The sequence below is a fragment of the Polypterus senegalus genome, chromosome 6 (genome assembly GCF_016835505.1).
Source record: "Polypterus senegalus isolate Bchr_013 chromosome 6, ASM1683550v1, whole genome shotgun sequence".
Classification (NCBI taxonomy): Eukaryota; Metazoa; Chordata; class Cladistia; order Polypteriformes; family Polypteridae; genus Polypterus; species Polypterus senegalus.
The window spans coordinates 39,648,575-39,666,549 of NC_053159.1; the positions used below are offsets into that span (position 1 = coordinate 39,648,575).

Sequence of the window (17,975 nt, forward strand, 5' to 3'; positions counted from 1 at the left end):
CTCCAAAATACAACTGGTAAACAAGTACCACTGACTCTTCTTCCCAAAGATCCTAAATTCTAGAAATTTTCCTAAGTATGTAGTAGTAGGTACACTCTTAAAATTGAATCAGCTGTAATTTTTATATTTTGTTATAACGAAAGACCGCATGTGTAGCATGACCCCTACTCTCTTTTCTGTTTCGTTTTCCGTTTTCTTTGTGGTGGTGGCCTGCGCCACCTCCACCTACTCAAAGCTTCATGATGCTCCAACAATGATGGATGGATTAAAAGGCAGAATTCTACGTGACCATCATCATCAAGTCCTTCCGTGAGAACCCTAAATTCAAAGAGGACTGTTTCATTTATGTTAGGTAGAATGCCCAGAGGGGACTGGGCAGTCTAATGGTCTGGAATCCCTACAGATTTTATTTTTTCTCCAGCCGTCTGGAGTTTTTTTGTTTTTTCTGTCCCCCCTGGCCATTGAACCTTACTCTTATTCGATGTTAATTAATGTTGATTTATTTTGTTTTCTTATTGTGTCTTTTATTTTTCTATTCTTTATTATGTAAAGCACTTTGAGCTACTGTTTGTATGAAAATGTGCTATATAAATAAATGTTGTTGTTGTTGTTGATGTGTAGAAGCTCTCAGGTCTGGGTAAAATAGCACTATACTGGGTGATAAGCCTCCATACTGCACACACTAAAACACGAAGGATTAGATCTTCTGCCTGTTTCTTCAAAAACACACTTAATTAAGCATTTGTCAAAATGTCCCAAAGAATATTAACAGAAAGGGATTTGTCTCTGTTTTCATGCTTGCAGGCTGGACTATAGTGGCCCTTCTCGAGAATTCTTCTTTCTGGTGTCCAGAGAACTTTTTAATCCTTATTATGGCCTGTTTGAATACTCTGCTAATGATACGTATACTGTACAAATCAGCCCCATGTCAGCCTTTGTTGATAATCATCATGAGTGGTGAGTCAGAATTTCTCATATAATTTTTCAGGTTACATGTTTCTTCAAGCCCTTTTAGAAATAACATAGCACATTTTTCATTTACAGGTTTCGATTCAGTGGGCGGATTTTGGGCTTGGCACTTATCCACCAATATTTACTGGATGCTTTCTTTACAAGACCTTTTTATAAGGGTCTTCTGAGAATGTGAGTACTGACTGTGAGCAAGAGAATTCTGGGATGGAGTGTGGCATCAAAAATACAGTGTTAGTTGTAACCTGTGAGTTCTTTGTTGGAGCAAACTGGAGAAAACACAGTGCAATAATACCACAAGCACACACTTTTTTGCAGTCTACTATTATTTTCAATCAAATATTTTTCCCACATACAGATTCATTAAGTCATTACATATTTTCTTCTTCTTCTTGTTATTATTATTATTCTTACTATAGTTATTGATTTGGCAGATGACTTTACTCAAGGATCGGGCAGCACGGTGGCACAGTGGTAGCGCTGCTGCCTCGCAGTAAGGAGTCCTGGGTTTTGTTTTATAAGAACAAATAAATGAGTAACTCATGATTACTTAATGAACAAAGTTAAGACTTTGAACCTGAAACTTTGAGGTCTTCAAGGCCAACAATACTATGTAGGTTCTTTTAGGACTTTTTTTGGTCAAAGTAAAAACTCAGTCCATCCTTTCCTGACAAGCAATCCTAATAAACAACCATTTTGTGATCTATGATCCAGAAACTCTTAAATTTAAATCTAAAATAGGTTAAGTAATGATAATTCAAACTTTATTCTTGCTGTTAATAATCAATGTATGGTAGAGAGTAGGAATTTATTCACTTTCAAATCCCAACTTAATATCATTTTGGAGAATATACTGTAGAAGAATAGGACTGGCGAGCTTGTGAGGCTGAATGTCCTGTTCTCATACAAATTGTTCTAATGTTCTAATGAATGTTTAGTATTTTCCAATTTTCATAGTGAAATATACAGATTTTCTGTCGTCTGTATTCTAATAAATCTGCATAAATGTTTGTCATCACTCTAGACCATGTGATTTGAGTGATCTAGAGTATCTAGATGAGGAGTTCCACCAAAGTTTGCAATGGATGAAGGACAACGATATCAGTGATATGCTGGACCTTACTTTCACTGTTAATGAGGAGGTCTTTGGACAGGTATTCAGTTTAATTATCATTTTTTATTCCAACTAGTTCCCTTCAAATTGTGGTATTGCTTTTTAGTTTCTTGTTCAATTTATAAGCCATGTAACCCTAGCTCTTATGCATACTGTGTTGGCAGTTTAGAGGTTTGTACAATGAGTTTGCCCAACGCTGACCTGTTGTTATGTGCTCAGTTAATTCCTCCCTTGCAGAATACCTATCCCGGGTACCCAAAAGAGGTAAAAGAAATTTAATAAAACAGACGGATGGTTGGAGTGAACTGTCAGCATGGGTGTTTGACAAAGTTTTCCATTTGAAGATCCCTTAGACACAGTCCAAGCTGAACCTTTTTTTGTTGCATAAATAGTAAGCAGCTGGGGAGTTCAACTATATGATAGATAGATAGATACTTTATTAATCTCACATAAAAATTCACATAATCCAGCAGCAGTATACTGATACAAAAAACAATATTAAATTAAATAGTAATAAAAATGCATGTAAAAGCAGACAATAACTTTGAGTAATGTTAGCATTTACTCTCCTGGGTGGAATTGAAGAGTCACATAGTGTGGGGGAGAAACGATCTCCAAAATCTGTCACTGAAGCTAATCCTCTGCCTGGAGATGACACTGTTCAGTGGATGCAGTGGATTCTTCATGATTGACAGGAGTTTGCTTAGTGCCCGTCGCTCTGCCACAGATGTCAAACTGTCCAGCTTTACTCCTACAATAGAGCCTGCCTTCTTAACAAGTTTGTCCAGGCGTGAGGCGTCTTTCATCTTTATGCTGCCTCCCCAGCACACCACCGCGTAGAAGAGGGCACTCGCCACAACCGTCTAGTAGAACATCTGCAGCATCTTATTGCAGATGTTGAAGGATGCCAATCTTCTCAGAAAGTATAGTCTGCTCTGACCTTTCTTACACAGAGCATCAGTATTGGCAGTCCAGTCTAATTTGTCATCCAGCTGCACTCCCAAATATTTATAGGTCTATATAAATATTATGTATCTGTCTGCTTGTACTATTTGATGAGACTTAGTGTTGCAGACAAAGAACCTAAGGATCCTGTTGCTATTTATAATTTACTTATGTCATGGTATGTCTCCATTACCACATGCTCTGATTAATGTACTTACTGATATACAGACGAATACACATATTAGTCTATAGAACAGAAAGCCATTTCTACATCTGCTGATTATAATGTAAAAAATCTGCCACGCGAAGTGCATCTCATGGGGCTAAAGCTGTAAATGTGAACCTTTATTTGCTGGATAACATGTGACTGATTGTTTTGAATGAAACAGCCTATATGGCTTAAGAAAAATATTCACCATATTTTTATACAGTGTATATATAAGAACATTCAACAGCTGTAGTCATAGATGAGAATATACTGAGAAAATTAAGTGTAATAGTCTATCTTCTTTCATGATGTGATGTAGTCTGGATCAAAAAATGAAGCATAAATCTCTAAAGATATTACTTTTTAAGGACATTTAAACTTGCAGAACGATAAAGGATTTAAGTTCTGTAAACCTTTCATTAATTATTAGAAAATGTGGAAAAGTGTAAATACAATATGTGACAATCTTCTGTGTCAATATTTCCATTTACAGATCACAGAGAGAGAGCTGAAGCCAGGAGGTGCAAGCATCCCAGTTTCTGAAAAAAACAAGAAGGAGTATATTGAGCGCATGGTTAAATGGAGAATTGAACGCGGTGTAGTTCAGCAAACAGAGAGTCTTGTTAGAGGCTTCTATGAGGTAAAAACACTCATTACTGCATTTCTTTTGGAGCCAAGCCTATCATTTTTATTGTTTTAAATTTAATTTCAGTCATCTTCTTCTTCCTCTATGAAAGTGTTAATGGAGGCTAAACTTCAAATTAAGCATTTAACAACAATTTGGTTACTGCAGTCATCAAAATTTATCATTTATAGCTAATTACTGTATATCTATTTTCGCTTAAAATGAAATGGAGTATGGGCAGGAGGGTCCATTTGGGAATAGCTTGTGCAATTCTGGATTCTACTTACTGTCATTTGCCTACCTCATTAGAGAGATGGACCAGCTCAGACAAGTTTAGCAATTTACAGTGCTGATCAAAATTAGAGAACAAATTAAAAAAAAATTCTAAATCACTGCTTATACCTATTTGATGTTCTCCTAACTAGAATAGAAGGGCAGTTTTTTAAGCACATGTCATAATACATATTCTGAAGCACAATATAAAGAATTTAAATGAGAAATTTGATGAAAACTCAGATCAAAATTAGAAAAAACTCTCAGATACCTCCTAGTTGTAGGTGTTAATTGGTCTTTTGGTTCTGTCCGTTTTGGGAGATGGACATTTGAGACAGAACTCTGTTAGCAGCAGTGTTATTTTACTTTTTTTATGATCATCCCAAGTTGTCCTGTATTTATTGAACTTTGACGTTAATTAAAGTAAATGCAAGTATATTCAAGCATGAGTAGCAGAAAAAGGGCTAAGAAATAAATTGAAAAGACAGCTAAAGCTTCATTTAAGTCTAAAATGGCCTCAACTTCAAGTTCAAGGTATGGCCTGCCAGAGACTGGCCTGGAAGAGATAGGTGAAAGAATAGATCTCCGGGGACCTGATGATGTATTATTGGCTCCGGCCGAGATCAAAAGTTGAAGCAAAGCTGCAAGTGAGTTCATTGGAATTGTGCATGGCCTTACTTACCCTCTGTGAATCAGCGGCACCAACTGCAAACGGGCTGGCTATACCGCCCGCGATGCATGGAGAAGACCAAAATGAACAGTCCGAGCTGAAGGTAAACATCACCACAATGATTACCGCAATAACTACTGCTCTCAGGGGAACATAAAGGAGCTGAAGAGTAATATAAAGAACGTTAAAAATGATAGAAATGATATAAGGAAGGATACAGAGGGCATAAACAAGACAAACGATAAGCTGCTTCAGGATATTGAAGACCAGGAAAAACATTTAAGTAATTGCTTTGAGGCAACCTTTACAGGCATGCTAGAAAAAATTGAGGATAAAATACAGGAAAATGCAAGCAAGTTTGAGAATAAGTTTCAGAGCACTTGGTGCTCAGCTTGAAGATGTTAAGCAAACGTTCTTGACTCGTATTGCAATAATTGAACAATTGGTATCTACTACTGACGAAAAGGCAACGATGCAAATTCTGAATGCAAAGTGCTTGCAGATAGATTAGCTGCACTGGAAGATGGATACAGAAGGAATAATATCAGAATCGAACATCTCACTGAAAACTGTGAAAGTACAAACCCACTGAAATTCATAGCTGAACCATTCTCTAAATTAATTGGAGAGGACTTCAAATCAGACACTGAGATATCAGCAGCTTACCGCACACATGGAACAAATTCCTCAAAACCTTTGAGAAATTTCAACCTAAATTAAATTTGATGTAATTTCTCAGACTGAAACAATGCTGCATTTTACGACATTGAACAGCGCTTACGCAAAACTGAATTCAGATACAATCTCTTGTATCCTGCTACACTGAACAATATTCATGGTCTACATTTTTAGTTCTCCAGATGAAGCAGAAAAAGAGCTAAAAAAAAACATTGATCCGATACTTTTTGAAATGCGATCATGAGTAAAAACATGTCCTGGCAAGGCAAAGAAGATTTTACCTGCAATTAGGTCCATTCGCAATGAGGATTTTGCAGTAATTATACATTCTTTTTCCTTCTCAGCTATTTTTGTGTTTTAACTACAGTTATAATTTTTTTTTCCCCAAAGGGGACTGTTTAACATCATACCATTGGTTTATTGTATTAGGATTGTACTATCATACGTTATCTGCTTTACATGTGTACTCTTTAACATCATTCCCTGGGTTTATTCTTTCGGGACTGTTTAATATTATATTCTAGGTTTATAGTGTTTGGATTATATTGCCAAAAGATACAGTGTTATGTAAAAGATTGGGCACCCCTCTGAGGTTGCATAATAATTTTCTCTGTCTTCATAAGAGAAAATCACAACAATATGCCATTTTTCTACTAGAGAAATATACACTCACCTAAAGGATTATTAGGAACACCATACTAATACGGTGTTTGACCCCCTTTCGCCTTCAGAACTGCCTTAATTCTACGTGGCATTGATTCAACAAGGTGCTGAAAGCATTCTTTAGAAATGTTGGCTCATATTGATAGGATAGCATTTTGCAGTTGATGGAGATTTGTGGGATGCACATCCAGGGCACGAAGCTCCCGTTCCACCACATCCCAAAGATGCTCTATTGGGTTGCGATCTGGTGACTGTGGGGGCCATTTTAGTACAGTGAACTCATTGTCATGTTCAAGAAACCAATTTGAAATGATTCAAGCTTTGTGACATGGTGCATTATCCTGCTGGAAGTAGCCATCAGAGGATGGGTACATGGTGGTCATGAAGGGATGGACATGGTCAGAAACAATGCTCAGGTAGCCCGTCGCATTTAAACGATGCCCAATTGGCACTAAGGGGCCTAAAGTGTGCCAAGAAAACATCCCCCACACCATTACACCACCACCACCAGCCTGCACAGTGGTAACAAGGCATGATGGATCCATGTTCTCATTCTGTTTACGTCAAATTCTGACTCTACCATTTGAATGTCTCAACAGAAATCGAGACTCATCAGACCAGGCAACATTTTTCCAGTCTTCAACTGTCCAATTTTGGTGAGCTCGTGCAAATTGTAGCCTCTTTTTCCTATTTGTAGTGGAGATGAGTGGTACCCGGTGGGGTCTTCTGCTGTTGTAGCCCATCCGCCTCAAGGTTGTGCGTGTTGTGGCTTCACAAATGCTTTGCTGCATACCTCAGTTGTAACGAGTGGTTATTTCAGTCAAAGTTGCTCTTCTATCAGCTTGAATCAGTCGGCCCATTCTCCTCTGTCCTCTAGCATCAACAAGGCATTTCCACCCACAGGACTGCCGCATACTGGATGTTTTTCCCTTTTCACACCATTCTTTGTAAACCCTAGAAATGGTTGTGCGTGAAAATCTCAGTAACTGAGCAGATTGTGAAATACTCATACCGGCCCGTCTGGCACCAACAACCATGCCACACTCAAAATTGCTTAAATCACCTTTTTTTCCCATTCTGACATTCAGTTTGGAGTTCAGGAGATTGTCTTGACCAGGACCACACCCCTAAATGCATTGAAGCAACTGCCATGTGATTGGTTGATTAGGTAATTGCATTAATGAGAAATTGAACAGGTGTTTCTAATAATCCTTTAGGTGAGTGTAGACAAGGGGATGTTTATCAGACCAAAATTCACAGTGTGGCATTATTGAGTTGTATGAAATAAAATAAAATGTTAAAAATGGGATGTGCAAAAGTTTGGGCACCATTTTAATTACATTAATTTGATGACCTGTAGTCATTTAATGCTGACAGGTTGTAGCACAGAATTGCTTTGATTAGCTCATTAGACCTTAAACTACAAAGATAGATGCAACCAATCATGAAAAGGTTATTTAACATAGGTAACTGGTAGTTGTGTTTGTCCTTGGTTCTCTCTTAGAGAATAACAACATGAGAACCTCTAAAGAACTCTCTGCTGACCTAAAAACTACACAGTATGAAATGTAGTTAGGAAATGGAAGGCCACATGAACAGTCCTTGTGAAGGAAAGATGTGGTAAGCCAAGAAAAATATCTGAAAGGCACAGCCAAAGGCTGGTTAGAATGGTCACAGAAAAACCACAGACCACCTCTAGAGAGCTACAAGAACATCTGGCTGCTGATGGTGTCATTGTACATCATTCCACAGTCCAGTACACTTTGCAATGGGAACAGCTTGGTGGAAGGATGATGCACAAAAAGCTGCATGAGGTATGCAAAAGTGCATCTGGACAAACCAGAAACATTTTGGGGAAAAAATACTGTGAACAGATGAGACTAAGGTAGAGTTATTTGGTCACAACACACAGTATTCTAGGAGAAGAGCTTGCTACCTACTGTAAAATTTGGTGGAGGGTCCATCATGTTATGGGGCTGTGTGGTTAGCACAGGTACTGGAAACCTTGTTAAAGTTGAAGGCCACATGAATTCCTCCCAGTATCAGTAGAGTCTTGACAACAGTGTTCAAGAGTCAGTCACAAAGTTGAAGTTACGCCGGGTTTGGATGTTTCAGCACAACAATGATCCAAAGCACCATTCAAAATCTACCAAGGAATTCATTCAGAGGCACAAGTACAATGTTCTAGAATGACCATCCCAGTCCCCAGACCTGAACATGGATTGATTTGAAACAGGCTGTCCATGCTCATAAGCCATCAAACCTGACTGAACTGGAGGCATTTTGTATGGAAGAATGTTCAAAAATACCACTAGCCAGAGTCAAGATCTAGATAGTCTTAGTGCAGAGGAATTGGATAAACCTCTGACACTCTCAGGATTACTAGATATTATAAACTCACATCAGATTGGGAAAGCATTAGGCCCCGATGGCTACCCTGACTAATATTGCAAAAAAGTTTCAGTTAACTTAGCTCCGCTTTTATTAGCAACATTTATAGGTGACAGAGACAATAAAATTCTACCTCAGACTTTTCGCCAGGCATTAATTACCATTTTTCCTAAGAAAAATAAGGACTTATTACAATTTGCATCATACAGACTAATCTCATTTCTGAATAATGATGTTAAGATACTCTCAAAAGTTCTAGCTAGAAGGACTGAGAAAGTGCTTCTTTTGGTAATATCACAAGACTAAACCAGATTTATTAAAGACAGACAATTTGCTTCCAATCTTCAATGCCTGTTGTCTATCACCCTAGAGATCATATTATCTTTGGGTGCAAAAAAAGCATTTGATGTAGTTGAGGCTACCTATTTACTACCTTGCACAAATCAATGTCTATCAGAAAGCCTTGGTGTCTCAATCACACCTAACCCATTAACAGCTGTGTTTGGTGTACCCCCAGATGAGCTTAAAGTGGAGAAGAACAAACAAACTGTAATTGACTTTACTTCACTATTAGCATGTAGACTTATCTTGCTCAACTGGAAGAATCCTAGCCCACCTCTTTTAAGTCAGTGGGTAACTGATGTTATATACTATTTGAAATTGGAAAAAATCTAATTCTCACTAGAAGGATCTGTTCAAAGCTTTCCTAAAACCTGTCAGGATTTAATATATAACATTTTAGAATAAGCTTTTATATAAGAGGAAGACCTAAGAGAAGGTTTATGGATGTGGTGAGAGAGGACATGCAGGTAATGGGCGCAACAGAAAAAGATGCAGAGGACAGAAAGATATGGAAGAAGATGATCCACTGTGGCAACCCTAACAGGAGCAGCCGAAAAAAGAAGATATTAGGGGAAAGAATTCTCTTCCCTCTTTTCTATTCTTAAAGTTTTACTCTGGCTGTTGGCCTTCCTCTGTTTCTCTTGGGTAGGGGTTGAAATAAATTTAGTTTTGCTAAGTTAGACTTGTTTGCATGGAATGTTATGATGTTATGTTATAATAAAAAAAAGTTATAGGTGTTAATCTTGCATCTGATGCTAATTCCTTAGTTATCTGACAAGTCCTATTTATCTGGCAGCACTCCTAATTACTTTGCAAGATGGTAAGCTGCTCTAAGATAACTAAAACTCTGCGACAGTAGGTTATCCAAATAAAATCTAAAGTGCTAACTCTTTCAGCCATTGCAAGAGAATTTGGTTGTTCCAAGTCTGTGATTTCTAGAATATTGTAGCTTTACAATGACACTAACTCAGGGGTCCTCAATCACAGTCCTGGAGAGCCGCAGTGGGTGCAGGTTTTTGCTCCAACCCAGTTGCTTAATAAAAAGCACTTATTGCTAAAGTAACACTTCTGCTTCACTTTAGTGATTTTGAGCCCTTATTGCTTAATTTTGTCTTAAACGGCTATTTTAATTGCTCCTTTTTATCAATAACATGCAAATGACAAGAGAGAGCAGCATTTCTCCATTTAGCTTATTCACATTTACACCTGTGTGTATTTATCTGCACTATTGGGTTTAATTAAATACTTGGAAGAAAAATGAAGAGACAAAAGTGAAGGACTGAGAATTACTCGTCCATTTTTGCCTTCAAATCATTTGCATGATAGAAAGGGAAAGAAAATCTAGGATATGAGAATGACCTGACATAGCAGAGTTAATTTCATTTCATAGCTTGTTAGTGCTTTATTGGCAAGAATTGCTTTCTAATTAAGCAACCAGGTCAGAACAAAAACCTGCAGCCACTGCGGCTCTCCAGGACTGGGATTGAGAACCCCTGCCCTAACTCATTCAAGTCACCCAAAAATACAGAGACTCTCAATAGAGAATTGGTTTAGCACTGCAGCTGGAATTGCCTTCCAGTTCAGCTGTAAATAGGGGAAGGATCGGTCTTGGCATACTGTGCCTCGCTGTTTAAGACAATATGGACTGAAAGCCCACTCTGCAGTGACCATGCCTCTTATCAGCAGAAAGAATCAAAATGATAGACTGACCTTTGCTGAGGAGCTTGTTGTGTGGACAGAGAAGAACTGGTACAGAGTTCATTTTAGTGATGAGAGCAAGTTTAATTTATTTGAGTCTGTTGGGAAACCATATGATCTGCATCAAACTGGAGAAAGTCAGTTAAATTTGGAGGAGGAAGTGTCATGGTTTGGGGATGTTTTCTACAGCAGGAGTTGGGCCTCTTAAACAGCTACATGTCAGGATGACTGCAAATGTTTATCAGAATCTCCTTCAGCAACATGCAGTTACTTCCCTACTAGCATCTCCCAATCAGCCTGCACTTTCCATGTAAGACTATGCCCCCATGATACTGCAAAAGGGGTAAAGCATGTCCTTGAAGCTAACAACATTGAAATATTGGAATGACCAGCCCAAAGTTCAGATCTAAACCCGATTGAAATTTTTGGAAAATCCTTGGTAACAAAGCAATGACTAAGAAACCCACTACGGTTACCAAATTTTGGAAGAGACTAGAAAAAGAGTGTTCCAAGATCAAACCAGAACAGTGTGAGAAACTAGTGATGTCCTGTGGACACCCCCGTGACCCTGTGGATGGATAAGAGCACAGTCACTGTCTGGAGTAGCTAAGAACCTTTGAAGTCAACCCCAGTATGATGTCAAGTAGTGACAAGAGTATTAAGAAAGGACCCAGAAATAATAACTTCTACAACAACACTGTAGCCCTCCAGATCCTTCATAAAAGGGTGTGATCACCTGTCTGACTAGTGGGACGGCTGGTTCACTTTCCCACCAACATTTGCACAAACACCCATTTTTCTCACCTGTCGTTTTTAATCGAGTCTAGCTCTTATTTTTGACTTGCCTGCAAACTCCAAGCCAGTGATAAAGGGTGACTTTTAAATTCTATCCCAGGACCTCTTATAGAGTTACTTCTGGAACTACTTTCAGAGTCCATCCTCCCAGAGCTCCCTGTAGTGGCTCCCTGAGCTCCAGTTTTCACTTAAGGGTGCATGCATCTCCTATAGCCCCAAGGCCTCAGAAATATGTAGCAGAGATGCAGGTAAACTCTATTGAACAGCTTTGCAGTATCAACCTAGTGGTCTTTCTTTGTTGTGACCCTCATCCTTTGCATGTTATTACTTCCCAGCTCACAAAATAATTACTCCTGGTCCACTTTCTAAAGCATATTCAAGTTCATCTTTCTGAACCTAACAATAAGTCTAGAGCTTGCCTTTTTCTTAACATCAGCACCTCTTAAGGCCTCAGCCTGTTCTTTAATGCCTACTCGTTTCTGCCATCACTGGCTCAGCTGGCCATCCCAGTACAGCATATTGTGCTTCAACTGTTTGCTTTCTTATCTGTCCCATAATATAAACACAGTGGCTTGATGTCTTCTTTATGGACAGACTTATTTGGACTTGGTACAGAATGTGAACATTAAATATTATAAATAAGTTTATTTTGTACCACTACTAATGCATGACGCCTTTTGAAGCCTGTTTGTTGATTCTGGGCACAAACATTTCTTCAATAAATCTTGTGCCTTGTTTGTAGCAAAATGAAAAAAAAAAACTGAGTCAAGGTGTCTATTCTCTAACATTCACCCAAAGGCCTTGACTGCTTTTAAGGTCCAAATTTCAACAAACTTGACATCTTTTTAAAATCCTTCAATGATTACAGTTTTTAATGTAACTATGTTTACTACTTAATCATTTCATCCAGATTTTTTTCCTGCTTTGTGATTAATACTGCTGAGAGAGACTCTAGTTCCCCATGATTTTGTAAAAGGAAAAAACAGATTATCAAAATGGACTTCTTAAAAAGATTTCTTAATTTTTATACATTCGTCTTCATGTTGTACTATACTATTTGGATTTATGTTATGTGCATAAATAATAGAAAGTGAAAAGACAGACTCCATGAATGCAAGTTATGTGTATAGAATTGGTATATTGGTTTAGAATTTTCATTATATATTCACCGTAGCATCGTACTCTAAATGACATCTGCTTTCTGCTGGTAGTGACACCGAATGACCAGTAAATGGAGTATGGAAGGTTTGCTATCTCATGTCACTACAGACTAACGTTATTTTGCCTTTTAAGGCCACCTTCTTGAACAGCGTACCTGTCAGTGAAAAAAATAGAAAAAGGAGAACAGTGGAGACACAGACAAAAAGGTCATACTTCAAATTATAGCAAATAAAGCAAATGGGCTATATAAAAACATGATTAATAACAACAATGCAAAAGATGTAAGGCCTTAAAGACACTAAGTAATACCAAGAATGCCAGGACTATCTTCTGCTGAATGCAGGTTAATAACAGTTTTGGGCAATATAAGGACATCTGTATTATTTACTTTGGTCTAGAATATTAGAAGAATATTTGGAAACTATTTTGTAATTCTCTGCTACAAAGATAATATTCTTCAAAGGTACTTTTTCTCAGTAATCATAGCATCAGGAAGTGGTGACGTGTTGCATGTCAGTTAGTATGTGAAAGTAAGAATTTCCCTCTGCTCATTGTGCAGTGACAGTAATGACCCTGATGTGACTCAAAATCAAACATCTGTCAAGTACCAATAGCATAATTAAATAACACAAACTAGCGTCAGGTGGTGGCTTAGTAGCTGCCATTGTCGGGAAATTTTTGGGTGGGAGGATGTAACCAGCAACAAGGATATAGCACGATCATTTCATTATTTAATAAAATCTAACCTGTATTTACAAAAGTAATCAATTGGATGGCTCATTATTGTAACATTATGAACAGTGTTGTAAAAGTATTCAATACACTTATTAAGTGGTAGAGGTTTTTGAGGAAGGAGTGAGAGAAGAAGGTGAGATATTTGCAGATGTCATTGAAAGTAGACTCTAAACAATAACTATAAAGACTCATAAACACTGATATCACCGCAGCTAAGAACTATAACTTGAAGACAAATGTAAACATGAAAAAAACATTTAGTATTCATTTGTAAAGAACACTGTAAAAAGAAAGAAGAATATTAACCTGAAATCACATACGACAAGATAAATTGGAGCAGATGAACCTGTTTTGCTGCTTATGCTTTGTCCACATGGAGAGTTATCATCTGTTGAGATCTCACCTTCCAACTTTATTATGTTTATGTGAGTTTTGGATATTTGCTGTTCATTTGCTGTGTGATCCTTGCAAAAAGAAATTACATTTTTAACTGTTTGCTCACATTGTTTTAGCTTTATACAACTGAAAAGCAAAGGAAACGCATTAATCAAGTATCCCTCTGCTGCAAATGCAGCACAACTGCAAAATTCTACTTCTGTCTGAGCTGATTTTTATATTGTATTTTGGTTTATACAGTATAACAAAATGAGTAGATAAGACAACACTATGCTAGAATTTGGTTAATTTTGGTAACAAAGTTATTTATCATTGAATTATCCCACTGATAGCTGCAAACATGGAAAAGTTGCTCATGAAATTTACTGCCAGGAATCTCATAATTCTCATAGTACATATATGAATTAAATTCAGCTTTACTGACACTTTCCCATTTCAGGCAACAAAAGTTCTGTAAATAAGTTTAAAGAACTGAAAAGGAGGTTGTAGGAATTTATGGATGCTGAGGATTATTGAATGAATCAAAATGCAGTAGTACCTGGTGAGCTGGTACTGCATGTCTTGCAAATGCCGACAGGATGCTTTTAAAGTCTACTTCAAAAAAGAGAAAAAACAAATTTCACAAGTAGGAAGTGTGATGAGAATAGTGTATGAAGACATATTAGAAGGAACATACTGTTTTTATTATACAGTATGAACTAGAACTTTAAACTGTGTTGAGTTTAAGCATCACTAATTTTAATTAATATTCAAAACCTGGTTTCTAGGTACACTACCATGTTGTGAGGTTGCCAGTGCAGGCAGGTGTGTCAATTTGAAACAAAATATTAATGAAGCATTAATTAATATGAATCGGATCATTATGACCAGTACATTTAAGATTATTCATGGTCATTAAAAGATTCATTTAGAATTTCAGGACCTCCCTTTACTAGCTCTCAACTTTGGTTTTTGGTTTGTCCTACTGTATATGCAAAGGTTCATACTGGTTATTCTCTAGATGGGCATGTTTGCTGGTCAAGTTTCACACATTAAAGCCAGTTTAATCCAGTCCATGTGCTGAAATTTACCGATGGAATTTGAGGTGTTTTGTTCAACAGATGCTTAGATAAATCAAGTGTGGTTCTAGTAACTGGGATTATTTTATTATCCTAAAATTCTGCTACTATTTCTGCAAGCATTCTTTCTGAATGATTTCTCTCCTTTGGTCTTTTTGTGGCACTCCTCTGGGCTCATATTTCACATCCATGCCAAAGACCCACTTGCCACTTCCAACACTTAGCTTTTTCATTTGTCTCCCCTTTTCTATACCTTTATCTTTACTGTCTTCCCCTTTGTTATACATTATTTGATACATCTTACACTACTGTTTGTTTTATAAAGCAGTCTGTAGTACTGCTCACCATGTAGTGTATTATATAAAATAAAGATTTTGAGAAGATACTGACTGTCATGTATATTAGATATTAAAAAATATAATAAAATGCCATTTCATACTCTTCATCTGGCCCTGTCACATCTGAACAAAAGAGACACTTATGCTAGGATGTGTTTCATTGACTTTAGTTCGGTTACAACACCATCATCCCTCAGAAACTTGTAGGGAACTTGAGTCTACTAGACTGCAACACTTGTCTATGCAAGTGGATCCTGGACTTCTTGACAGAGACCCTAGATAGTCTACATCAAAAACACCACGTCCAGTACCATTATGCTGTGCACTGGTGCCCCCCAGGGCTGTGTACCTGGCCCACTTCTGTTCATTCTGCTGACTCATGATTGTACAGCTGTGTACAGCTGTAACACCATCATTAAGTTTGTGCAGGACACGATGTTGGTGGGTCTTGTCAGCAACGGAGATGAGTCAGCTTACAGAATGGAATTACAACAACTGACAGACTACTGCACGTGCAGCAGTCTGTCTCCAAATGTGGACAAGACAAAAGAGATTATTGTTGAAATCAGGAAGGCCCATGCTGCCCACGCCCCACTGTGCATTGATGCTCTGCAGTGGAATTGGTCAAGAGCACCAAATTCCTTGGTGTGCTCCAGGCAGCTGACATTATATGGTTAATTAACACCACCTTCATAGCCAAGAAGGCGCAGCCACATCTCCACTTCCTTTGGCGACTGAAGAAGGCAAGCCTATCTTCCCCCATTCTCAATACATTCTACAGGGGCACAATTGAGAGTGTTCTGACCAGCTGTATCACGATTTGGTTTAGGAACTGTAATGTTTCTAGACTGTAAGGTCTGACAATGGGTTGTGCACATTGAAGAAAATATCATTGGGATCTCTCTGCCCTTCATTAAAGGCATCTTTATAAAGTGAAGTTTCTTCAAAGCTTATAGCACTATAAATGACCACTTCCATCTGGGAGAAGGTACTGTAGCATATGAACCAGTTCTGCCAAGTTCTGCAACAATGTCTACCCCTTGGCTGACTGGGCTCTGAACTATCAGCTGCCCACCTGCCCTCAGATCTGCATCTAGTACCTTATTTACTGTATATGTAGTGTGTTTGTTACACTTGTTATTATGGTTGTTTTATTATTGTTAGTTGTTATTATTTATTTATTCATTAATATCTATTTCAAATTATTACTGTCTATCACTTGCCAAATCAACATGCGGACTACAATACAAATTTCCATAATGGATTAGTCAAACCCCAGGTTAACAATGACCCCCCACCAGTACTGTTAGCCAACAGGGTGCTGGCAGAAATTGGGCTACTGTTAGCTGAAGAAGAAGAAGAGGGGGGAGACGTGTCCAGGGGCAGGAGGAGAGGAGGAAGGTAAAGAGAGTGGAACTGAGGGTAGGAACTTTGAATGTTGGCAGTATGACCTGTAAGGGGAGAGAGTTAGCAGATATGATGGAGAGAAGGAAGGTTGATATATTGTGTGTGCAAGAGACTAAATGGAGAGTAAGGCCAGGTGGATCGGAGGTGGATTCAAATTGTTCTATCATGGTGTGGATAGGAAGAGAAATGGAGTAGGGGTTATTCTGAAGGAACAGTATGTCAAGAGTGTTTTGGAGGTGAAAACAGTGTCAGACAGAGTGATGATTATGAAGCTAGAAATTGAAGGCGTGATGATGAATATTGTTAGTGCATATGCCACCCAAGTTGGGTGTGTGTGTGGTGGAGGAGAAAGAAGATTTCTGGAGTGAGTTGGATGAAGTGGTGAACGGTGTACCCAAGGTACAGAAAGTGGTGATTGGAGTGGATTTCAGAGGGAACAGAGGAGATGAGGAGGTGATGGGTAGGTATGGTGTCAAGGAGAGGAATGAAGAAGGTCAGAGGATAGTGGATTTTGCCAAAAGGATGGACATGGCTGTGGTGAATATGTATTTTAAGAAGAGTTAGTAACATAGGGTTACGTACAAGAGTGGAGGAACATGCACACAGGTAGATTACATCCTATGCAGAAGAGTCAATCTGAAGGAGAAGTGGTGGTAGGGGAAAGTGTAGTTAAGCAGCATAGGACAGTGGTCTGTAGGATGATGTTGGAGATTAGGAAGAGGAAGAGAGTGAGGGCAGAGCCAAGGATCAAATGGTGGAAGTTGAAAAAGGAAGAATGCAAGGTTGAGTTTAGGGAGAAGGTGAGACAGGCAGTGGGTGGCAGTGAAGAGTTACCAGACAGCTTGGAAACTACAGCAGATGTAGCAAGGATGACAACAAGAAGGGTGCTTGGCATGACATCTGGACAGAAGAAGGAGGAAAAGGAAACCTGGTGGTGGAATGGGGAAGTACAGGAGAGTATACAGAGGAAGAGGATGGCAAAGAAGAAGTGGGATAGTCAGAGAGATGCAGAAAGCAGATAAGGCACAAGGTGAAGAGAGAGGTGGTGAAGGATAAAGAAAAGGCGTATGATGAGTTGTATGAGAGGTTGGAGACTAAGGAGGGAGAAAAGGACCTGCTGCAATACTGTGTATAGACAGTGTGACAATAAAGCCCACTGACTTGAACATTTCCTTTTAACATACATTTAACATACTTGAATGTGAGTTTATAATATGCAGCATATCCCTTAAAAATGGTTTGATCTCTTTGTTTATTGGAAAAGCTGTTTGTTATAGATAAGGTATAAAAACATTTTTAAAAATTTAGTATTTCATTGTTTTTGTCTTGTTTGTATATATTTTTTGTCATATCCTAAAATGAACTGTTCATTGCATAGCTATCCATTTTCGAACTTGCTATTTTTGCAACAATCTAAAAATCCCTATTGATTCAGTTGGTAGATAACAAAGCAGAAGCACAAGCTGAATGTGGAATGTGTGCTTCGGAGCAGTTTAGAACTGAAGTATT

The 17,975-nt window shown here is 38.2% G+C and overlaps 1 protein-coding gene across 4 annotated transcripts in view; it reads left to right on the forward strand.

The window, feature by feature from the left end:
- Positions 1-17,975, forward strand: part of LOC120530997 (E3 ubiquitin-protein ligase HECW2-like) — a 368,650-nt gene that overhangs the window by 325,997 nt on the left and 24,678 nt on the right. For all 4 annotated transcript variants that reach the window (XM_039755889.1, XM_039755891.1, XM_039755890.1 and 1 more), the window contains 4 exons: positions 805-957; positions 1,045-1,143; positions 1,994-2,123; positions 3,730-3,876. In XM_039755889.1, the coding sequence (XP_039611823.1) occupies positions 805-957; positions 1,045-1,143; positions 1,994-2,123; positions 3,730-3,876 (529 nt within the window). The remainder of the gene's footprint in view (positions 1-804; positions 958-1,044; positions 1,144-1,993; positions 2,124-3,729; positions 3,877-17,975) is intronic.